Source organism: Monodelphis domestica, chromosome 1, assembly GCF_027887165.1.
Source record: "Monodelphis domestica isolate mMonDom1 chromosome 1, mMonDom1.pri, whole genome shotgun sequence".
NCBI classification, from domain to species: domain Eukaryota; kingdom Metazoa; phylum Chordata; class Mammalia; order Didelphimorphia; family Didelphidae; genus Monodelphis; species Monodelphis domestica.
Window position 1 is genome coordinate 721,522,647 of NC_077227.1, and position 23,989 is coordinate 721,546,635.

Below are 23,989 nucleotides of genomic sequence, written 5' to 3' on the forward strand. Positions count from 1 at the left end.
GTTCCTTTTCCTGTGGGCTGGTCTCCAGGGTAACAGAGCCTCTTCTTTGGGCCTGGCTCTCTGCCCACTGAGCTAGCTCTTTCCCCAGTTAAGTTAGAGGAAGGGATTAAGCATTCCCTTTTATACTGGCTAAACAGACAATAATGACCAGAGAGAAGGCAGAGAGGGAAGAGGAGTTCAGGAGGGCTCCCTGGAGAAGGTGAGATTGTCCTTTGAACTGTAGAGAATCCAGGGAGAGCAGTGGTCCAAGCTGAGGAGGGAGAGCCTGTCAGCTGCCCTGGGGGACAACCAGAGAAGGTGTTCAAGGCCAGGAGCTATAGGTGCTGTTCATGGACCCCAGGAGGCTGATGTGGTCCAGGGCAGAGGGTGTGGCAGAAAGGAGGGGGATAGGACCATAAAGGGGGGCTGCCAAAAAGCATCATGGGGATTGAATGGGGGTGTGAGGAGAGCCTGGGCCAGAGGAAAGTCACCTCAGGGGCTGAATGGAGGCTGGCAGGTAGGGGAAGAGAGCCCAGGAGGCGAGCAGAGTACCAGGAAGGCCCTGAAGTCAGGGATGGGAGACTGAAGGGAGGAGGAGGGCCTACCCTGCAGGAAGGACTGCTTTCTGGTCAAGGGAGCCCCACCTGCGCCACTGGGCACAGTGCTAGGCCTGCAATGGGGAGGGCCTGGGTTCCAATTTGACCTCAGACCCTTCCTGTGCTCTTGGGGGCTCCCCCTTTTTTCTTTGAATCCTGAGCCTGGCTTGGCCTCTTGAAAGGGCTTCCTGGCTGGAAGTTTCCCCCCACCCCAGCACTGGGACCCACATGACCCTCCCCCATCCCAAGGGGGCCTCCAGCAGACACTTGAGGACTTCTGGAATGGGAGAGCTCCCCCTAGAGCAGGGCTTTGGCTTTGGCCAGTTTCTTGTCAGATTTGACCCACCTTGACCTCTTGGCCCCATCCAGGCCTTGTTCCTGGTTCTACCCCTCCCCCTTCTTTCTATAGTCCGCCAGTAGTTGCCCTTCTCCCCACCCTCCCTGTACTGACCCCCCTTCACCTGCCCAATTCTCCTGAGATGGTTCAACCCCACCTAGAAGACCCAGATAGACCTATGAGGGCCTCATATTCCCTCAGCCCCCCCTTCATGGGGCCTGTTCTTCCCTTGGAGCTCTCTGCTTCCCCCACCTCCCTCAGGCTGTATCTAGGCTATGGGGGGGGGGATGATAGGGGAGGGTCCCTAGAAATGTGGGGGAGGGAAGAAGGGGATGATGCACGGGGAGGGGGGCTCTCTCCTGCTCAGCCCGGTAGGGGTGGCCTAGTGGGAATACCAAAGCTGGGGTGGAGTCTAGAGGTTGGGGAGGGATCTAGGGGGAGAGACAGCCCATTCCAGGGGCCCAGGGATTCCTTATCCAGGTGTCCTGACCCCCAGCTTCTGCTTAGAGAGGCCTCTGTGCTGCCCTCAGACCTGGCCCTCTGGGAGGATTCCTGAGCTCTGCCTTCCTGCCCTCGGGCCCCCCAGGAGCCAAAGCCCTTTCCTGGGGCCCCTCTTTGGCCCCCTGGCCCTTGGGCTGGTCCCCTGAGGGCAGGCCTGGCCCTGGGCTCCTCTGGGTCCCTTCTCCCTGCCCAGCTCAGGGTGCAGAGGCCCAGGGCCGGCCCCAGGAGGGATGGGGCTGAGCCAGATCCCAAGCTGGGAGGGAGATCCAGGCAGCTTTCTGCTCAGCTCCCACCAGGAGCAACTGGCCCAGAGAGGGAGCCCAAAGGCAGTGAGGAAGATGGGCTTTTCTACACTGAGAAAGAGGGCAGGGAGGGCCCCAGGAGGGGCTCCAGGCCAGCTCCTGCTGCTCAGAAGGCCAGAGAAGTCAGACATTCCCTGGGCCCAGGGAGGCCTGCTGGGAAGAGCTTTGGCTGGAGCTCCATTGAGGGGCCAGAAAGTGGGGGGAAGGTGGGGAGCAGCAGCCTGAGTGGGGAGACGAGGCTGGGAAAAGATGGAGGAGGCTCCCCAGAGGGACTGACTGGGGCTCCTTTGCTGCCTCTACAGGGAGCCTGGAGTGCCAGGGATGGCCTTGGAGAGGGACAGACTGCCAGGCCAGGTAAGTGCATTCCAGGCCCAGATGGGAGCCCCTCAGCCAGGAGGCCCTTCCCTGGCTCTGAGCCAAGATGGGCTGGGAAGCTGCTCCCTCCTTCCTGCTGGGCCCTTTCTGTCCCCCCATCCCAGGCAGGAGGAGCAGCCCTTCCTGGCTCTCTCCTGGCCTTTGGCAGGGATTCCTTGGCCCGGGGGCCCCTCAGACCCCCAGAGCTCCCCCAGGCGCTGCCTCCCAGGCCGGATTTCTCCCATCACAGGTGAGGGCCCAGGAGGACCCTTGACTCCTTGTCCTTCCCTGTCTGGGGATCCTGTCTTGGCTCTCTGCTTGCCTGGCTCCCTCCCAGCCTCTTCTCTGCTGCTTCTCCCCTGTTCCCTCTGGAGTCTGGTCTGGAGCAGAGCCCGAGGGTGTCCCCTGCTCTGTGGGGTCCTCAGGGAAGACCTTGTCCCCCGGGCTGCTCCCTGGCTTCTGCCTCAAGTCCTCGAGTCTTCCCGGGTCCCTCCAGCTCCTTCCTGTCCCCCATTCTTAGCCCAGCTGAGCCAGTGTGGAGGAACACCCTGGTGTGTGCCGGGCACTGCTCAGCCCAAAGGAAGGGAGAAGCCATTGGCCCCCCTCCAGGCCCCCCCAGTCTGACCGAGGAGAGCCCTCAGCAGCCGGGTCCAAACGAGCTGGGGGGGGAACAGGGGGGAAAGGGAGGGAGGGAGGCCCCCTGGGAGGGAGGGAAGCCCTCTGGGAGGGAGGGAGGGAGGCCCCTGGGAGGGAGGGAGGCCCTCTGGGAGGGAGGGAGGCCCTCTGGGAGGGAGGGAGGGAGGGAGGCTCTCAGCTTCTGGGAGGTCACTGGTTCCCCAGGGGAGGATTCAGCTGGGACTGGAAGGAAGCTCTGAGGCCAGAGGCAGGAGGGAGGACATTCCCTGCAGGGGGACAGACAGCCTCTGGAGAGACCCAGAATCAGGCCAGGGAAAGTCCTGGCCAAGGATCAGCCAGGAGGCCAGAGGTCAGAGGAGGAGGAGGAGGGAGGTGTGAGGGGAGAGGAAGGCCTGGAAGGTCAGCCTATGCCAGGGGAGCCTGTGGTGGGAATGGTCAGGTCCTTGCCAGGGACAGCCAGAGTCAGGCAGCTGGGGAGGCCCAGAGAGCTCCCCTGTGGCTTTTGTATCCACTCCAGAGAGTGACCCCCCCCACTGGGCTGCTGCTGAGCTCCCTGACCCAGAGGGAGTCTGAGGAGTTTGGGGGGAGCCCAGGAAGGGCCCCCCCACAGAAATGGGGCCTTTTTCTCAGAGAGGAGCTTCCCGTATTCTTGAGCAGAGCCAGCAGCTGGCTACATTCCTCCTGTTCTGTAGAGTTCCTCCCTGGTCTAGTCCTTCCCTGGTTGGACAGGCTGGAGAGAAGGGCTGAGTTTCTGGAAGGCCTGCGAGTTTCTGTGCCAATAGGGTTAGGGAGGTCCTGAGGGAGACATCCTGGCCTTGTCACAGAGGCATCCGGCTCAGTGCAAACAATGGGATGCAGACAGGCTGGAGTGCTTCATGTTCTCCTAAAAGTCAGCTTTCAGCAATCTGTATAATAACACTCTGGGGCAAATGTTCTTATTCTTGTTATTTCACAGTGGAGGAAACTGAGTCAAACAGAGGTTAAAGTTCCGTGCAGAAGTTTTTCTGTTTTTAGAAATCAAAGTTTTCAATTTTTTGGTAATTGCTTCTATATAGAGTTCAGCTAAGCATTTGTGTCCTTGAACTGCAAAGTAAAATACCTCTGAGGCACCCTCTCATGCCTATCAATATGGCTATTGTGCCAGAAAAAGAAAAAGATCTATTCAAAGATGTGTGAAAGCTGGGACACTCATATATTTTTGGTGGAGTTGTTGTCCATTGATTGACCATTTGGGGAGGGGTGAAAGCCCAAAAGGCTTTCAAAAACTGTGTATACCCTTTGACTTAGGCATGTATCCCAGAGAGAACCCCAAAAAGGGGAGAGACCCTATTTAAACAAAGATATTTATATGGCAGATATTTTTGTGGTAGCAAAGAATTGGAAATGGAGGGACATTCATTAATTGGGGAATGACCAAACAACTTGTAGTGTGTGATTATAGTGTAGCCCAGTTGGATATGAGGAATTACAGGCAGCACCATTTCAGAGAAACCTGGGAAGACTTCCATGAATTGATGCAAAGTATGATCAGAAGCAGGAGAACATTTTATAGAATAACAGCAACATTGTGTGGTCAGAAGCTGTGAATGACTCAGCTGTTCTCAGCAATTCAGGGTTGTAAGACAGTCCCAAAGGATTCATTATGAGAAAAGCCATCAGCTTCCAGAGAAAGAACTGATGGACTCTGAATTCAGATCAAAGCATGTTTCCCTTTTGTCCTTACTTTCATTTTCTTTGGTTTGAGATTTCTTCCACAGAATGACCAATAAGGACAGATATTTTACGAGGTAAAGTCTAGATCAGACTGGTTGCTCTCTCAGGGAGGGCGAATGGAGGGAGGGAGACTATTTGGAACTCAATAAAAAAAATGAATGTTAGAAATTGTTTTTCCCTGTAATTGGGGAGAAAATAAAATATTATTCTACATACATCTCCCTGTAGCTGTGAGACGTGTAGGAGCTGTTTCTCTCCTACATTTTTACAGTATGATCTTTAGTATTAAGCTCACATTTCCTTAAACCATGCCTAGCAGAGTATGGTGTAGGCTTATGCTCTGAGCCTCATTTCCTTCCAGGCTGCATTTCAGGTTTCTTAGCAATTTTTGCAAAATAAGGAATTTTTTTCTCCCAAATTGCTTGTTTGACACCTTGTTTTCTTTAATCTGTTCCATTGCTTTATCTCTTTATTATCTTACCGATACCCCAGGTTTAGGGTGACTGCTGACTTGTGATTTGGTCTGAGCTCTGATCGTGATGTTCTCCATTTATCCTGGCTTCTTTTCATAATTTTCCTTGATATGGTCTATCTTTTGGTTTTTCCCAAATGAATTTTGTTATGATTTTATCCAGTCCTGTCAGATACCCTCTTCCTCATGGCATGAGGGGCAAAATTACATTTTTTCTCCTGGATTACAGTTTTGGCTTTGATACGCTAAGAACTCTGCTCAATCTGAAGCTGCATCTGTGAGCTTTCACTAGAGAAATTGATGTGGACTAAAGTATGGAGCTCGTCTTTGAGGAAGTGCAGAGGCTGACATGGCTGCTGTTTCCAGAAAATCTCTGTTCTCAGTATTCCCATAAAGCACGGCCTCAGCATTTCTTGTAGGGTATGTGAAGAAGCTGGGACAAACCAACCTCGTGCCATCTCCTGAGCTGATTCCCTCTTGGGCAGGAAGGGAGGGCTTTGGGGCAGCGAGGGGTGAATTGTGGAAACACTCTACATCTTGTGACTCAGGACTAGAGGTGGCTCAGTTCCCTCCTGTTCAGTTGTGTGCCTCGTCCAGATTCTGATGGAGAGGAATGTTAATTCAATGGGGAGAATTGGAGAGAAAGCTGCGTTACATGATTTTAACCTCTTCCTGCCTGGCTGGGAAACTGGACCTCCTGTACTTGCTGTTTAGAGACCCTCAGCTAAGGCCAAACTTAGATTGTCCAGAAACACAGTCAGATTCTGAGACTGTTGGAAGGAGTTTTCTCCTAATGGTACATCTCAGGCATTCAGTGGGTCTTATCCGCAAACTGGGTCCATATTGATCAATCAGTTATTATTTCTTTGCTCACCGATGTTGGGAAGGAGTGGGACCCCTTTTCAGGGAGCTTCCTCTGTCCCTCTTCTCCATCCCAACTTGGCAAGTCCCTAATCTTCTCTCCAGTTAGGATCTGGGTGACCCAACATTGGATTTGTATTCATGTATTCATTGGTCTTATTTAATTCATCTCTTTTAAGGTAGATCAGTCTCTTTTCCCCCCTGCTTCTTGAGATTTAGTTCTAAGCCCAGGAAAAGGCCTGGTCCTTATTGGTTAGGTAGTTGGCATACATTGTTTTAATAAATTGATGTGCTCAGAAGTGCAGAGCTTTGATTTCTCAGGCATTTCATCTTCAGTTGTCACAGTTAACCTCTTTATTTTCTTCTATATTTTCCTGGAAATCTGGTCCCTGGGTCAAAGCTATCCCAGTCCTCCAAGTGCCACACTAGACCCCCCAAACCCTATACAAGTTGCAGCTTCCCCCTACTCAGGATAAGTAGGCACCAAATGTCTCTGGCCTCAGCGTGAGTCCTCATCTCCCTTTATTCATAAGATGTAAGATTGAACAGAGTTGAACAGGTACAGGGGATAAGGAAGGGTTGGTAACAGGGAATGGATTTGTGAAGGACAGAGGGAATATGGAGGCTGGTGAGGTAAAAAGGAGAGGTTGTAATAAGGGATGGAAGAGGAGAAGGGACAGAGGTACCTACTTGGTCGGAGAGACTATCTTTTCTAATTTCCTCCCACTCAGCCCACAAGAGAGGTAGCCCTGGGTAAGGTTAGGTTAAGGCTGACAGAACCAGTGTTTAGAGTGACCTCTGGGGATAGTGGAGTTTACTCCTCAAGGCTTGCCTGGTAGTTGCAAGCAGACTATCACTGTTGGCTTTCGTTGTTTAGCCTAGGTTAATGGTTAGTTTAGCCACCAACTTCTCTTTCTTTGTTTTGCCTTCAACATGAATCTGATTACCATCTTCTATTTTTTAAGAAGTTTAATACTGGGGGGCAGAGTCAAGATGGCAGCCTAGCAAGCAGCAAAAGTTCAGACCTCGTGGAAGACCCTTCCTTACCGATACAGACTGAATGCTCCTAGGGCACCGAAATTCAATCTGAACAACAGGACAGAAGTGGGGAACCCTCCTTCTGGACTAACATCAAAAGGTACACCCCACAAAAGCCGGAATCCGAGAATACTCAGGGCTAAGGGGAAGGCAGAGCAAAGGTCCCAGGACCCCTCCCCCACAACCCAGAGGGCTCAGCCCCCAGCAGCAGTGGGAACCTCTGAGCGGGCAAAGGTGCTGGTTTGCAGGGTCTACCTTGTGAGCAGCAGGGTGCCGGGCTCGGAGCATCCAGCTTGGACAGCGGGGAGGAAGCCAGGTAGAAACAGACTGTGGCTGGGTCCCTCCATCGGGCTCCAGTCTCACCCTTGCCTCGGGCACACCCAGACCAATCCGGTTGAACTAATCCCATCAGAACTCCTCAGAGTTTAGGGAGGCGGGCAAAGGTACTTGGAGGACAGCTGAGAAGCAGCTAGAGAGAACTGGAGAGAGCCTGGGCGGCCCAGCCTTCCAGGAGTCTTCAGAGCCTCAGTGCTTCATACCACATACAGCCCAACCCAATTGAACTAAATCCAAGCAAAAGCCTCCAGAGGACAGGGAAGCTAACATTCCTCCCCTAGAGACTGTACCAAGAGATCTGACAAAGCTTCAAGAGGGGAGACTGACAGCCCCAAAACCAAAACAAAATGAGAGGAGCAAGAGCACAGCCAAATACGGGGAACAAAGAAGGGATAAACTTGAGCAAACAACAGAAAAAGAAGAAAGAAATTACAATAGCTTCTGCACAGCTAATGAGCAAAGAGCGAATGAAACAGAGGGGGAGGAGCCAGCAAAGGAAAAATCAGAAATCCCAACGAATTGGATACAGGCTTTGGAAGAACTCAAAATGCAATTCAAAACACAATTAAGAGAGGCTGAAGACAATTGGGAAAAGAACTTAAAAACTAAGATAAGTCATCTGGAAACAGAAAATAGTGTCTTGAAAGCCAAAATCAACCAGCTGGAAAATGAGGCAAAGGAGATGAAAGATGAGGTGAAGAAGATGAAAGATGACCTCCAAAGAAAATCCGACCAAAAGGAAAAGGACGACCAAAAAACTAAGGATGAAATCCAGTCTTTAAGAATCAGAATACAACAACTTGAATCGAGCGACCTCACAAGGCAGCAAGACACTATAAAACAAAATCAAAAGAATTAAAAAATTGAGGAAAATATGAAGCATCTCATTCACAAAACAGAAGATTTAGAAAATCGTTCAAGGAGAGACAATTTAAGAATTATTGGCCTACCAGAAGACCATGACAAAAGAAAAAGCCTGGACATTATATTACAGGAAATTATTAAAGAAAACTGCCCCGAAATTCTTGAACAAGAGGGAAAAGTGGAGATTGATAGAATCCACAGATCACCTCCTGTACTTAATCCCCAACTGACAACACCCAGGAATGTTATAGCCAAATTCAAGAACTATCAGACCAAAGAAAAGATATTACAAGCTGCCAAGAAGAAGTCATTCAGGTACCAAGGAACCACAGTGAGGATAACTCGGGATCTGCCTGCATCCACACTGAAAAAAAAGAAAGGCATGGAATACGATATTCCGGAAAGCAAGGGAACTAGGTCTACAACCAAGAATCAACTACCCAGCAAAACTGACTATACTCTTACAGGGGAAAGTATGGTCATTCAACAAAATAGAAGAATTTCAAGAATTCGTAAAGAAAAGACCAGACCTGAACAGAAAATTTGATGTCCAAGCACAGAACTCAAGAAAATCACCAAAAGGTAATTAAAAAAGAGGGGAAAAAAGAAAAACAAAAAAAAATTTTAAGAGACTCAATAAGTTAAAATGATATGTATCCCTATAAGAAAAGAGGTCATTGGTAACTCTTAAAAACTGTTGTTATTAGCTGGGCAGCAAAAAGAAGTATACTTAGAGGGAACAGCAACAAACTGTATAGGATAAAAGGACAAGACATAAATAGGTATATAGATATATGCATACAAAAATACATACGCATGAGCATGCATATATATATATATTTATATATATATAACTAGAGCTTAAAAATAGGTTAATATTAAAAGAAATGGGAAAAGAAACAAATGGGGGTAAATTTATATGTCATAAAGAAGCTCATGGTGGGAGGGGGGAGAACATCAATACACTGGAAGGGTAAAGAGGTCAGAGACAGGAAATACTCAACTTTTACATGCTTTGAAAGTGACTCAAAAAGGGAAAAACAATCCAATCCATTGGGGGCAGAGAATAGATTTGCACCCTATAGGGGAGTAGAAGGGTAACAAACGGTCTGGTGGGGAGGGAAGCAGTACAAGAGAGGGAGGGAGTGGGGGGTTAATTTTAGAAAGACTACAGGGAAAATGGGGGGGGATAAATAGGGAGGGGGGTAGAAAGGGAAGTAAAATAAGGGTGGGAACAAGGGGGACTGTTCAAAAGCAAACATTGGTGTAGAAGGAAATAGTGAAAGAAGAAAAGGCAGGTAAAGGAGCAGAAATCAAAATGCTGGGAAATACACAGCTAGTAATCATAACTCTGAATGTGAATGGAATGAACTCACCCATAAAACGCAAGCGAATAGCAGAGTGGATTAGAGTCCAAAACCCTAACATATGCTGTCTACAAGAAACACATATGAGAAAGGTAGATACACATAGGGTGAAAGTAAGAGGGTGGAGCCAAATCTATTGGGCATCAACTGACAAAAAGAAGTCAGGAGTTCCAATCATGATATCCAACAAAGCCAAAGTAAAAATAAATCTAGTTAAAAGAGATAGGGAAGGTAATTACATCCTGATAAAAGGCAGTTTAGACAGTGAAGAAATATCTGTACTCAACATGTATGCACCAAATGGCATAGCATCCAAATTTCTAAAGGAGAAACTAGAGGAACTCAAGAACGAAATAGATAGAAAAACTATACTAGTGGGAGATCTGAACCTTCCTCTATCTGAACTAGATAAATCAAACCAAAAAATAAACAAGAAAGAGGTAAGAGAAGTGAATGAAATCTTGGAAAAATTAGAGTTAGTAGACATATGGAGAAAAATAAATAGGGACAAAAAGGAATATACCTTCTTTTCTGCAGCACATGGTACATTTACAAAAATTGACCATGTATTAGGGCATAAAAACATTGCAAACAAGTGCAAAAGAGCAGAAATAATAAATGCAACTTTCTCAGATCACAATGCAATGAAAATAATAATTAGTAAGGGAACATGGAGAGGTAAATCAAAAATTAATTGGAAATTAAACAATATGATTCTCCAAAACCAGTTAGTTAAAGAACAAATCATAGAAACAATTAATAACTTCATTGAAGAAAATGACAATGATGAGATATCCTTTCAAAACCTATGGGATGCAGCCAAAGCAGTACTCAGGGGGAAATTTATATCCTTGAGTTCATATATTAACAAATTAAGAAGGGCAGAGGTCAATGAATTGGGCATGCAAATTAAAAAATTAGAAAGTGAACAAATTAAAAATCCTCAGATGAAGACTAAATTAGAGATCCTAAAACTCAAAGGAGAAATTAATAAAATTGAAAGTCAAAGAACTATTGATTTAATAAATGAGACTAGAAGCTGGTACTTTGAAAAAAACAAATAAAATAGACAAAGTACTAGTCAGTCTAATTAAAAAAAGGAAAGAAATAAACCAAATTGTCAGTATCCAAGATGAAAAAGGAGACCTCACCTCTAATGAAGAGGAAATTAAAGCAATCATCAAAAACTACTATGCCCAATTATATGGCAACAAATATGGCAATCTAGGTGATATGGACGAATACTTACAAAAATATAAATTGCCTAGACTAAAAGAGGAAGAAATAAATTACCTTAACAACCCCATTTCAGAAAAAGAAATTGAACAAGCCATCAAAGCACTCCCTAAGAAAAAATCCCCAGGGCCTGATGGATTCACAAATGAATTCTATCAAACATTCAAAGAACAACTAATCCCAATATTAAACAAACTATTTGACAGAATAGGCCAAGAAGGAGTTCTACCAAATTCATTCTACAACACAAACATGGTACTGATCCCAAAGCCAGGCAGATCAAAAACAGAGAAAGAAAACTATAGACCAATCTCCCTAATGAATATAGACGCAAAAATCCTAAATAGGATACTAGCAAAAAGACTCCAGCAAGTCATCACAAGGGTCATCCACTATGACCAGGCAGGATTCATACCAGGAATGCAAGGATGGTTCAATATTAGAAAAACCAACCACATAATTGACCATATTAACAAGCAAACTGACAAAAATCATATGATTATCTCAATAGAGGCAGAAAAAGCCTTTGATAAAATACAACACCCATTCCTATTGAAAACACTAGAAAGTATAGGAATAGAAGGGCCTTTCCTAAAAATAATAAACAGTATATATGTAAAACCATCAGCAAACATCATCTGCAATGGGGATAAACTAGAAGCCTTTCCAATAGGATCAGGAGTAAAACAAGGATGCCCATTATCACCTCTATTATTTAACATTGTACTAGAAACACTAGCAGTAGCAATTAGAGAAGAAAAAGAAATTGAAGGTATTAAAATTGGCAATGAGGAGACCAAGCTATCACTCTTTGCAGATGATATGATGGTTTACTTAAGGAATCCTAGAGAATCAACCAAAAAGTTACTCGAAATAATCAACAACTTTAGCAAAGTTGCAGGATACAAAATAAACCTGCATAAGTCATCAGCATTTCTATATATCTCTAACCCATTTCAGCAGCAAGAATTAGAAAGCGAAATACCATTCAAAATCACCCTAGACAATATAAAATAGTTAGGAATCTATCTGCCGAGACAAACACAGGAACTATATGAACACAACTACAAAACACTTTCCACACAGCTAAAACTAGATCTAAACAATTGGAAAAACATTGATTGCTCATGGGTGGGATGAGCTAACATAATAAAAATGACAATCCTACCCAAATTAATTTACTTATTTAGTGCCATACCCATTGAACTACCAAAAAACTTCTTTACTGATTTAGAAAAAACCATAACTAAGTTCATTTGGAAGAACAAAAGATCAAGGATATCCAGGGAAATCATGAAAAAAAAATGCAAAGGAAGGAGGACTTGCAGTCCCAGATCTCAAACTATACTATAAAGCAGTGGTTATCAAAACAATTTGGTACTGGCTAAGAGACAGAAAGGAGGATCAGTGGAATAGACTTGGCTTAAATGACCTCAGCAAGACAGTTTATGACAAACTCAAAGACCCCAGATTTTGGGACAAAAATCCATTATTTGATAAAAACTGCTGGGAAAATTGGAAGACAGTGTGGGAGAGATTAGGTTTGGATCAACACCTCACACCCTACACCAAGATAAATTCAGAATGGGTGAATGAACATAAAGAAGGAAACTATAAGTAAATTAGATGAGCACAGAATAGTATACATGTCAGACCTTTGGGAAAGGAAAGATTTTAAAACCAAGCAAGACTTAGAGTCACAAAATGTAAAATAAATAATTTTGACTACATCAAATTAAAAAGTTTTTGTACAAACAAAACCAATGTAACTAAAATCAGAAGGGTAGCAACAAATTGGGAAACAATCTTCATAAAAACCTCTGACAAAGGTTTAATTACTCAAATTTACAAAGAGCTAAATCAATTGTACAAAAAATCAAGCCATTCTCCAATTGATAAATGGGCAAGGGACATGAACAGGCAGTTCTCAGCCAAAGGAATCAAAACTATTAATAAGCACGTGAAAAAGTGTTCTAAATCTCTTTTAATCAGAGAGATGCAAATCAAAACAACTCTGAGGTATCACCTCACACCTAGCAGATTGGCTAACATAACAACTACGGAAAGTAGTGAATGCTGGAGGGGATGTGGCAAATTGGGGACACTAATTCATTGCTGGTGGAGTTGTGAATTAATCCAGCCATTCTGGAGGGCAATTTGGAACTATGCCCAAAGGGCAATAAAAGACTGTCTGCCCTTTGATCCAGCCATAGCACTGCTGGGCTTGTACCCCAAGAGATAATAAGGAAAAAGACTTGTACAAGAATATTCATAGCTGCACTCTTTGTGGTGGCCAAAAATTGGAAAATGAGGGGATGCCCTTCAATTGGGGAATGGCTGAACAAATTGTGGTATATGTTGGTGATGGAATACTATTGTGCTAAAAGGAATAATAAAGTGGAGGAATTCCATGGAGACTGGAACAACCTCCAGGAAGTGATGCAGAGTGAGAGGAGCAGAACCAGGAAAACATTGTACACAGAGACTGATACATTGTGGTACAATCGAAGGTAATGGACTTCTCCATTAGTGGCAATGCAGTGTCCCTGAACAATCTGCAGGGATCTGAAAAACACTATCCACAAGCAGAAGATAAACTGTGGGAGTAAAAATATCGATGAAAAGCAACTGCTTGCCTACAGGGGTGGAGAGGATATGACTGAGGAGAGACTCTAAATGAACACTCTAATGCAAATACCAACAACATGGAAATGGGTTTGAATCAAGAACACATGTGATACCCAGTGGAATTGCGTGTGGGCTATGGGAGAGGTGGTGGGAGGGAGGGAAGGGAAGAAAAGAAAATGATCTTTGTTTCCAATGAATAATGTTTGGAAATGACCAAATAAAAATTAAAAAAAAAAGTTTAATACTTAGAGTAAATCAAGAAAGGAGACAGGTGAGAGGGAATAGGAGAGCCTTGCTTCTTCTTCAGTTGAGCCAAGATGGTTCAGCTTCAGCTTATCTAGGTTCCTCTTAGCTAGTCACTATCTCCATCCTACTAAACAAAAGGCAAGTGTCCTTCCTGGGAAGGTCAAGGGATGGAAATAATCTTCAAGGTGACCCCTTGAAGTTAGGGGATCAACCCCTTTCAATAGCTGTAGATGTTTTGTTCTTTCTCTAATAGATGCTCTTCAACATATAGGAACCTTCTTCTTCTTCTGGGTAAGGGAAATGGAGGCCAGGTTTTCCTCAGGTTCAGATCTAGAACTCCTGGTCTTTGCTCAGCCAAGTTCAGAGGGTAAAGACCCTTTCTGTTAGCTGTTTCTCCCAACATCCTCTTCTCTCACTCCAACTGTCATCCCCCTCCCATCTCATTCCAGACGATGTCTGCTCAAACTCAGTGGGCAGAAATGCAAGAACTTGCTTCACAGTTTTCTTTGCCACAAAGAACATTCATTTAGTGGAACCCCCCTTCCATCTCAAGGTAGGGTCTCCATCTTCTAAGGCTTTGCCTTCTCCTTAACTCTACAATTCCACTGGGTTTTTCATGTGTCCCTGATTAAAACCTCTTTCCATGTTGTTGATGTTTGCACTAGGGTGATCGTTTACTATACATCCCCAATCATACCCCCATCCACCCATGTAATCGAGCAGTTGTTTTTCTTCTGTGTTTCTACTCCTGTACTTTTTCCTCTGAATGTGGATACTATTCTTTCTCATAGATCCTTCCAGGTTGTTCAGGAACACTGCATTGTCATTAATGGAGAAGTCCATTACATTCGATTGTATCAGAGTGTATCAGTCTCTGTATATAATGTTCTCCTGGTTCTGCTACTCTCATTCTGCATCAATCCTGGAGGTCATTCCAGTTCACATGGAAGTCCTCCAGTTCAGTATTCCTTTGGCCACAATAGTATTGCATCACCATCATATAGCACAATTTGTTTAGTCATTCTCCAATTGAAGAGCATCCCCTCATTTTCCAATTTTTTTGCCATCACAAAGAGCCCAGCTATGAATATTCTTATTCAAGTCTTTTTCTTATTATCTCTTTGCAGTGGTTTGGCTGGATCAAAGGGCAGACAGTCTTTTAGTGCTCTTTGAGCATAGTTCTAAATTGTCTTCCAGAATGGTTAAATCAATTCACAACTCCACCATTAGTGTATTAATGTCCCAATTTTGCCACATCTCTCCCAACATTCATTATTTTCCTTTGCTGTTATGTTCACCAATCTGCTAGGTGACAACAACCTCAGAGTTGTTTTGAGTTGCATCTCTCTAATTATAAGAGATTTAGAATACTTTTCATGTGCTTATTAATAGTTTTTATTTCTTTATCTGAAAATTATCTATTCATGTCCCTTATCCATTTATAAAATGGAAAAGGGCTTGATTTTTTTTTCTACAATTGATTTAGCTCTTTATAAATTTGAGTAACTAGACTGTTGTCAGAGGTTTTTGTTATGAAGATTTTTTTCCCTAGTCTATTGCTTCCCTTCTAATTTTGGTTGTTGCTCCGGGTATTCAAGAAGCAAATGGCTTCTTGCCTTTGGTGTCTCTTCCTAAAAATACTGCAGACTCTTCATTAGTGAACATCTACTGTTCTGTCCAACATTGTGAAGCTCCTATTTACAGGTGCTGGGAATGAAATTTAACCAAAGAATACACTGAGGCAGCTCTAGAAGGAAGACAAGCAGGGGAAGGCTGTCTGAATAAAAGGGGCCAGGGGCTTCCCCTCTGTTAATGCTACATACCTTAAGCAGAAGGATAGATCTTTGATAGGTTTGGGGGAGCAAAGAACAAGGAACAGACAGGGTCCATGGTGTCTATCCATGGTACATGGTGGAGGATCACCATTGGTTATGAGCTGGGATAATCAGGGATGCTGTGACTGATTGGAATCATCAATAATGAGGGGCCAGCAGTGCCCCAGCCCTCCTTCTCTCCTCAGACTAAGAAGAGATTCTTGTGGGAGTCAGTGCAAGGTCAGGGCTCCGACTTTGGGCAGCAAACCAGACATCTGTGAGATGGGTTGGGGGTGTAGAAAGACTAGAAATGACTCCTTGGGGCTTCCTTGAATCTTCCAAGGTCAGAACAGTTATGAAGTCCCCAAGAACTAGATTCTGCACTTCACCTATTATAGGCTGTATTAATGTGGAGCTGAGTCAGGAGACAGAACCAGGACTCAGGCAGTTACCAGACAAAAGCAGTTACTGGTAAATAGGATCAATAAGTAAATTATAGGAGATCAGCTTAGCCTTCTCCGAGGATAGGTCACCCTGGGCTGCATCCTGAGTCCCCGTGATCTCTCCAGAGTTCTCTCCACACATTTTGTCCTTTCTTGTGCCTTCCACAGTGTTATAAATAAAAATGGATCTTGGGGCTTATTACCAGATTGATGAATATTTATTAGTAAAGAGAGTTTGAGAGAGACAGAAAGAGAGAGGTCTCAGCCTTTCTAGATCTCATTCTCGATTCATTTTGCATAGGCTGGGCTTAGCAGAGATCAAGAGATCAGGAAAGCTCAGAGATAAGCCCTCAGCCTAGAGAGACCCTTAGTTCTAGTGGGCGGGTACTAAAGCCCCCTCTCCTTCCCTCACCTGCCTTTTACATTCTCCAGCTCTCCACTCCCTGGCTCAGGTTCTGGCACGCTGATGATTCTCACACTGATGTTGGCTGCACTGGGACACAGCAACAGGGCAGCAGACACATGACTGACAGCTACATCCCACTGCTGGGGTCCCTGGGATCCAAGCTGCAATGGAGATCCCCTAGATATTTCCCTTCACACAATAGAAACTTCTCGGTTTCTTTCCAGAACATCATAGAGCTTCTTTTCTCAAGCTTCCATTGGGCTCTTAAAAGACTCAGCTTCTAGTGCTGGCTCTGACACTGACAAAGGGTGGGACCTTTGGGCCCCTCCCTTCTCTGTGGTTCAGTTTCCTCCTGTAACTGACCAGAGGTGGGCTCTTCATTGTGATGTGGCTTTTAGCCCTCTGTGCTCTGACCTGGGCTGCTCTAGGAGGAGGTGACATTCAAGGATGTGGCTGTGGACTTCACCCAGGAAGAGTGGTGCCTCTTGTCCTCTCCCCAGAAGGAGCTGTATAAGGAGGTGATGCTGGAGAATGCCCAGAACCTACTCTCTGTGGGTAAGGAGTCCTCTCCCTCTGCCTGAGTTGGCCATCCAAGGGCATATTGCCCTCAATAGCAGGCAGGTTTGGCAGCAGTTTTCAGTCATGTAGAAGGGCCCCAGGCTGGTATGACAATTCCCAGAGCCAGGGCCCTCCTGCTGCCTGGTTCTCCTGTAAAAGAACTTTGCATTGTGCAGTGGGACCTTGGGGGTTCCCTTTGGTGCTCCTGAAGTCTGAGATCAAATGCGTGTTGGAGAATCTCAGATGTGGAAATAATTTCAGAGCTGATTCCATCTCGCCTCTCCCTTGATTGGAATTGGAGTTCTCAAACCTGTCTGGGAAAAGTGTTCAGGAGGGTTTTCCTCCTACCTTCTTCCTCTCTAGAGTAGATCTTCTACTGGGGATCTTTTTCTTGTTAACCATCATAAATGTATAGCTCATACTAGGTATTCCCAGGAGATCAGGTTTGTCTTTAGTCTTCCCCTCTATTGCCCTAAGCCTCCAGCAGAGCCAATGAGGAAGGGAAGGAAAGGGATGAAACATTTATAAAGACCTGCTCTTGGCCCAGGGCTCTGCTGTGGCTTTTCTCTGTAATATTATGACACTCCTTCCTCACTTTCATCTTCCTAATTCAATGATCCAATTACCCCCATTTTACAGAGGAAGAAATAGATTAGATTAAGTGGCTTGTTCTGAGGCACCTACATAGGAACTGTTTGTGGCAAAATGTAAAGTGAGGCCTTCCTGCTTTTCATCCCAGGGCCCTGTCCTCTCCCTCCTAGCTGCCTCTCATTTCCAGAAAATGGAAAAGTATGGACTGAGTCCAGCCTTCTTTGAAGAAAATGCCCTTAAAACCCAATGTTCTGGTTCTAGATTGGTTCCCCGACCTTCTCCTCCCTCCTCTCCCCACACTAAATGCTGTGGAGACTACTCCAGGAGTCCCAGTAAACCTCCTACAGGCCCTGCTTGCCCTCCTCTGTGACTGTCAGGATGAATGCCCTGGCTGAGAGACAGCATTGGACCTAAGGAATATTGTTGATTTTCCCAGGAGAGGAGGAAGACACTCCCCAAGAGAACAGTCCAAGAGAATCAGAATGGTGTTAGGGAGAGAGGAGCAGACAGGATGATGGGACAAGATCTTATTCCTTGAGGTCCCTGGATCTAGGGCTTAAGATGTCCCAGAACACTGACTCTTGGACCCAGTGTGGGAGTTTAAAAGTTTCTGCCAGAATGGACCAGAACAGGATGGGGGGAAGGGCAGCTATTGCTCATTCCAGGTCCAACAGCAGGGTAACAAGCTCATCATACCTTGTGCTCCTGCATTACAGACACTGAGGGGTGAGGGCAGACTCCTGTGAGAACCCCATGGAGAGAGTCTCTGAGTGGTGTCATTGGACTCTCCAACTTTTCCCTAAAGAGAACTCAGTGATGACCTTCTCTCTATCCTCTTCCCTACCTGCCCAGGGCTTCCAGCTCCCCCAGAAGACATGATCTCTTATTTGGAGCAGAGGGAAGCCCCATGGATGCTGGAGCAAGAAGGCCTAAGGTGCTACTGCCCAGGTAAGGGAAGGGAAATTAAAAAAAGCAATCAAAGGAGGATATAATCCAAATTCTAATGATAAAAGTAAACATCAACATTCCTAGTATGTGTCATATATTTTATGAATATTATCTCATTATATCCTCATAGGAATCCTAGGATTCACTTGATATTATTATGTCCATGTTATAGTTGAGGAAGCTGAGATCAACAGAGCTCCTTTGATTTGCTCAGGCTTAAAAGTCCTAGCAAGTTTCAGAGGTACAATGAGAATACACTACAATCTGTATTGGTATTTTTAAGAAGAATATCATGAAAATGCCAGCATCTATATGAGGTGGGAAATAGGAAGAGAATTGTTCCAGCTTTCTTGCCCATTTCTTTACAAAAGGATCATGAACTCAACTTACTGTATGAGACATATATTTAAAATTGGAAATGCCATGCTTTTGTTTAAACTGTGTTAAAGCCCCAGAGAGGGGCTGGACTGGGACCAGGTTTCTACAGCTAAGGAATGGGGATAAATTGTAATAGTAAAGGTAAAGGTTGAAATAAGGAGGACCTCATCTGAAAATAAGGATGAGGGAAAAGATAAGAATCACAGTCACAGACACGGAGTGGTGTCTGAAGGGACCCAGTGATGGTGGCAATGGGTTCAAGTTTATTACAAACTTGGTAGATCTTTTCAGAGTGGAAAACAGGAATTACAAAAAATCACCTGTAAAAAAGGTCCATGGGAAATTGTAAAAAGAATGTAGGTAGTGAAGCTGGTAGAATAATGGTTGGTGTAAGATAATGTTACCAGGAATCATTCACAACTCATGGAATGGCCAGCAACAGCATGTCTTTGCCAGCAACAGACATGCACTACTGTGAGAGACCTAAAGAAGGGGAGGGAGAGGGTACCTGGGCTTGATCTCAGACAGACTCTGAGTTTCTACCTCTTGACAAAGGGCCCTCATATTTATATCTAATATAGACCCAAGGTTATCAAGCTCTGACAAAACTGTATTTAGTAGAAGGATTTTATTTTTATGAAAAGAGGCTTTTAAAGGAAAGTAATGGTTACTCTAAATTTATGAAACAAGAAAATCTTTCATGCCTTGGATAAATGCAATAAAGAGTGCTGTATTTCCTCATCTTATCTCAGATACTGGAAGAAATATAAGGTTGAAAGCAATTAGAAAGGAAGTTATATGATGCTTACAGAGAAGTTAGATGATGAAATAATAGGAATATTTAGTCTACATGCATGCAGTGTTGTCATACCTATGAAGAGAGGATTGAATGTATAGACAATGGAAACCAAAGCAGAAAGACTGAGAGTGAATTGTCTAGTGCTGTGGACAGAGCATTCCTAGCCACAAGATTTGGTCTCGGCTGCCAGGATTTCAGGTCAAATCACTCATCTAGCTTTTCTGAAGTCATGGTCTGAGTTAGGAATGTAATAAAGTTAGCCTGTCCAAAATTCCATATTTGTTATGAAGAGCCAATGAGAGAACATGAGAGGCTCTTTGTTATTTAAATTGTTGTTTAGCATTGATATAATAGCATTTTCAAAGGATGGATTGTGCCCATTTAAGTTGGAAGAGTTTTCTTCTTACATGAGGAAATAGGATATAAAGTAGTTTATGATTTAACAATGGAGGAAAGGATATATATATATATATATATATATATATATATATATATATATATATATATAACTCTGCACATGACACAATATATGTATGTTTTACTCTTCTGTTTCTTTTAGAAGGAGAGATCAGACCTGAAATGAGAGGAAATCCAATAGAAGTGAGTCTTCCTATGGACGAAATGGACTTACAAAGATTAATGTCTGATGGTCCTGAAAACTTTGTATTCAGAGAATTATTTGTTGTACCTCAAAATTCATCTCATATTGAACATCAAAGAATGTACACTGAGGAAAAATCTGGTGAAAGTACTCTTTGTGAAAAGACTTTTATGCAGAAGGCTAGTCTTTCTGGACATCAGAGCATCCACATCGGAGAGAGACCTTATGAATGTAAGCAATGTGGAAAGACATTCAGTCAGAGATCTCATCTTGCTGTACATCAGAGAGTTCACACTGGGGAGAAACCTTATGAATGCAAGCAATGTGGAAAGGCATTCAGTCACAGCTGCTCTCTTATTGTACATCAGAGAGTTCACACTGGGGAGAAACCTTATGAATGCAAATGGTGTGGAAAGACATTCAGTTGGAGCTCCTCTCTTGCTGCACATCAGAGAATCCACACTGGGGAGAAACCTTATGAATGCAATCAGTGTGGAAAGACATTCACTAATAATTCCAAACTTGTTGTACATCAGAGAGTCCACACTGGGGAGAAACCTTACGAATGTAAGCAATGTGGAAAGTCATTCAGTCAAAGATTCCATCTTGCGATACATCAGAGAGTTCACACTGGGGAGAAACCTTACGAATGCAAGCAGTGTGGAAAAACATTCAGTCAAAGATTCCATCTTGCTATACATCAGAGAGTCCACACTGGGGAGAAACCTTACGAATGTAAGCAATGTGGAAAGACATTCAGTCAAAGATTCCATCTTGCTATACATCAGAGAGTCCACACTGGGGAGAAACCTTACAAATGCAAGAAATGTGGAAAGGCATTCAGTCAAAGATTTCATCTTGCTATACACCAGAGAGTCCACACAGGGGAGAAACCTTACGATTGCAAGCAATGTGGAAAGACATTCAGGCAAAGATTTCATCTTACTATACATCATAGAGTCCACACTGGGGAGAAACCTTATGAATGCAAGCAATGTGGAAAGGCATTCAGTCGGAACTTCTCTCTTGTTGAACATCATAGAGTCCACACTGGGGAGAAACCTTATAAATGCACGCAGTGTGGAAGGACATTCACAAATAACTCCAATCTTGCTGCACATGAGAGTGTTCACACTAGGGAGAAAACATATGGATGCAATGAATTTGGAAAACCATTCACAAATACCTCCAGTCTTGCCATACATCCAAGTGTCCACCATGGGGAGAAACCTTATGAATGCAAGAAGTGTGAAAAGACATTCAGTTCAAGATCTTATTTTGCTGTACATCAGAGAGTCCACACTGGGGAGAAACCATATGAATGCAAGGAATGTGGAAAAACATTCACATATAACTCCAGTCTGGCTGCACATCAGAGAGTCCACACGGGGGAGAAACCTTATGAATGCAAGCAGTGTGGAAAGACTTTCACAAATAACTCCAATCTAGCTGCACATCAGAGAGTCCACAGTGGGGAGAAACCATATGAATGCAAGGAATGTGGAAAAACATTCACATATAACTCCAGTCTGGCTGCACATCAAAGAGTCCACACTGGGGAGAAACCATATGAATGCAAGCAATGTGGGAAGACATTCAGTTCAAGATCCTATCTTGCTGTACATCATAGAGTCCACACTGGGGAGAAACCTTATGAATGCAAGCAGTGTGGAAAGTCATTCACAAATAACTCCAGTCTTGCCGCACATCAGAGAATCCACACTGGGGAGAAACCTTATGAATGCAGGCAGTGTGGAAAAACATTCACATATAACTCCAAACTTGCTGTACATCATAGAGTCCACACTGGAGAGAAACCTTATGAATGCAAGCAGTGTGGAAAGACATTCACATATAACTCCAGTCTTGCTGTACATCAGAGAATCCACACTGGAGTGAAACCTTATGAATGCAAGCAGTGTGGAAAGACATTCAGTCAGAGCTCTCATCTTGCTTGTCATCAGAGAATTCACACTGGGGAGAAACCTTAAGAATACAAGTGTTTTAATGAAAGGAGTAGGAGCTGATGCTGCAGAGGAAGAAGCAGGAAGGTTCCAAAATTCTGGAGAAGTTGTTTTCCTTGTGATCCATCTTACCAACTACCTGTTTCTGTGTATCTTGTTGATGCTAACTGAGAGATATTCCTACAGTGAAGTTTGAGACACCAAAAGCTATCCATCAGTGAGACCTTCCCTTTGTGCCCTGTTCCTGCTTACCTTCCAACCTTTCTATCTCTTATCACCATCTAATAGGAGGGTTGGTATTTGGGTTAGTGAAGTGTATTTTATTATAGGAACTGGGACTCTTATGTAGAGAGGTAACGGACAGTGCAGATACCCTCTCTCTGAAGCTACCAACTAGATTTGGTGGGAGGTTTATATATATTCTTTAGATCATTTCAATTCCCTTCCCTTCCTTCCCTTATCATAAATAAACTCTGTTTAATAGCATTTGGTATCCTGTAAGCTTTATCCTATTGGTCTTCTGATACTGGTCCTAAAAAATCATTCCTTGACCTACTTAAATCCCCATTACCATCAGGTATCTTTCTAGAAACAATTATTTTAGCTATATGCAATTATTTCACAAGCTTTGTGAAAAGATGCTCTGATGCTGCTCCAGTCTTGCTATTATTTTAAGGAAATCTGTCCTACCCCCTTTCTTGGGCAGCATACCAGGCATGAGCCTCAACTTGACTCAGAAGTGAGAATTACATTATGGAATCCATTGAGTGAGGATAGAATGGCAGGCAGAAAAATGCAGCAATAGAGCCGAAATCAGGAGACAAGGTCAGGGTAATGTCTTCAACTCTGCTCCCCTTGACTGTTCCCCTGGGCAGCCCAGGCAAAATAGAAATCCACAGTTGGCTCTTGAGATGCTATTTGTGAGTTAGTGGGCAGGAAAAAGTTTTGATAAACTGAGGCAAGATTGAATATCCAAGCTCATCTCTTTCAGTTTTGTTGCTGGCTGGATATCCCTATGAGCATGGCCCCTAATGGGGCCACAGAATATCAATCAAATTGGAGCAATGAGGAAAGTATATCTTTTTAATTTTTCCATCTTTTCCCCCTTCTACCTTAGAATGAATAAAATTAATTTAGGGCCAGTCTCATACTTTTTTCTCTGGTATTATTCACAGAAAACACAAACATTCACACTCATCTCTCAGCTTGCTCAAAATCAGACAATTCACTCATAAGCTCTCCTAAGATAAGGTCCAAATGGATTTATACCTAAAGTATGTTCCCATGAACAAAATTAAGGGAACATAGAAAAGTTTAACTTTCAGATCAATTTTTTGATAAGGGAAGAAGTTATGACCAAATAAGAAATAGATAACATCATTAGATGTAGAATAGGTAATCTTTATTATACTAAATTCAAAACTGTGTGTACAAACAAAACTAATGCAAGCAAGATTAAAAGTGGAAACAAGAAGTTGTCATTTGCTCTACAACATATCCAATTAAATAGTTCAGTTTTTAAAAATTCGAACCCTGTTCTCAAATGTCTTAATTCATCAATTCATGGCATCTAGGTCTAAAGAGGAGTTAATTTATTAAGGATATAATATCTTTGCTCTATAAAAATAATTTGTAATTAGCATCATTTCCTATATAAGGTTTTCCCAAAAATTCCTACAAAGCAAAAATTAAGAGATAAAAAATTATATTGTAGATTTCAAATATGAAATAAAATTATTGATATTCTAATGATTTCTATTCAGTTGAATGCATTATCAAAATAATTATCTTATATAGAAAATCACCACACATCTATCACCTTGACACTCTGGACTGATTACGTTCAGAGGCTAGTGTAACATAACTGATAAAATTACACTATTACATATCAAATCTTAAGCCTATTTTGCATTAAGGTCTGTGCTGTGAAGATTGGATTTAGCTCTTTCCTGATTGTAACAATGAAGATACTTAATTTAACAAAATCAGGAATGTCTTGGGAACTTTAAATTACTCCACCC

At 43.5% G+C, this 23,989-nt stretch overlaps 2 protein-coding genes across 3 annotated transcripts in view; both read left to right on the forward strand.

Annotated features, from left to right (window-relative positions):
- On the forward strand, positions 1 to 23,112 carry LOC100619469 (zinc finger protein 420-like). 2 transcript variants are annotated; one of them, XM_007477637.3, is made up of 5 exons: positions 1 to 199; positions 2,018 to 2,069; positions 16,558 to 16,684; positions 18,131 to 18,226; positions 19,963 to 23,112. In XM_007477637.3, exons 1-5 carry the CDS (start codon positions 144 to 146, stop codon positions 21,993 to 21,995), a joined length of 2,364 nt encoding a protein of 787 aa, XP_007477699.2. In that variant the 5' UTR covers positions 1 to 143; the 3' UTR covers positions 21,996 to 23,112. The 2 variants fall into 2 exon arrangements, with proteins under 2 accessions (XP_007477699.2, XP_056668704.1); XM_056812726.1 differs by lacking the exon at positions 16,558 to 16,684 and having other exon boundaries at positions 6 to 199.
- Positions 1 to 23,989, forward strand: part of LOC100619697 (zinc finger protein 420-like) — a 380,349-nt gene that overhangs the window by 130,978 nt on the left and 225,382 nt on the right. The gene's annotated exons all lie outside the window — the stretch shown is intronic.

Bases quoted from the DNA above. Each gene is read 5' to 3' on its own strand.
- LOC100619469 (XM_007477637.3), top strand. From the start codon at position 144: ATGACCAGAGAGAAGGCAGAGAGGGAAGAGGAGTTCAGGAGGGCTCCC. The intron at 200-2,017 runs GTGAGATTGTCC...CTGCCTCTACAG, and splicing joins AGGAGGGCTCCCTGGAGAAG to GGAGCCTGGAGTGCCAGGGA. The intron at 18,227-19,962 runs GTAAGGGAAGGG...TGTTTCTTTTAG, and splicing joins CCTAAGGTGCTACTGCCCAG to AAGGAGAGATCAGACCTGAA.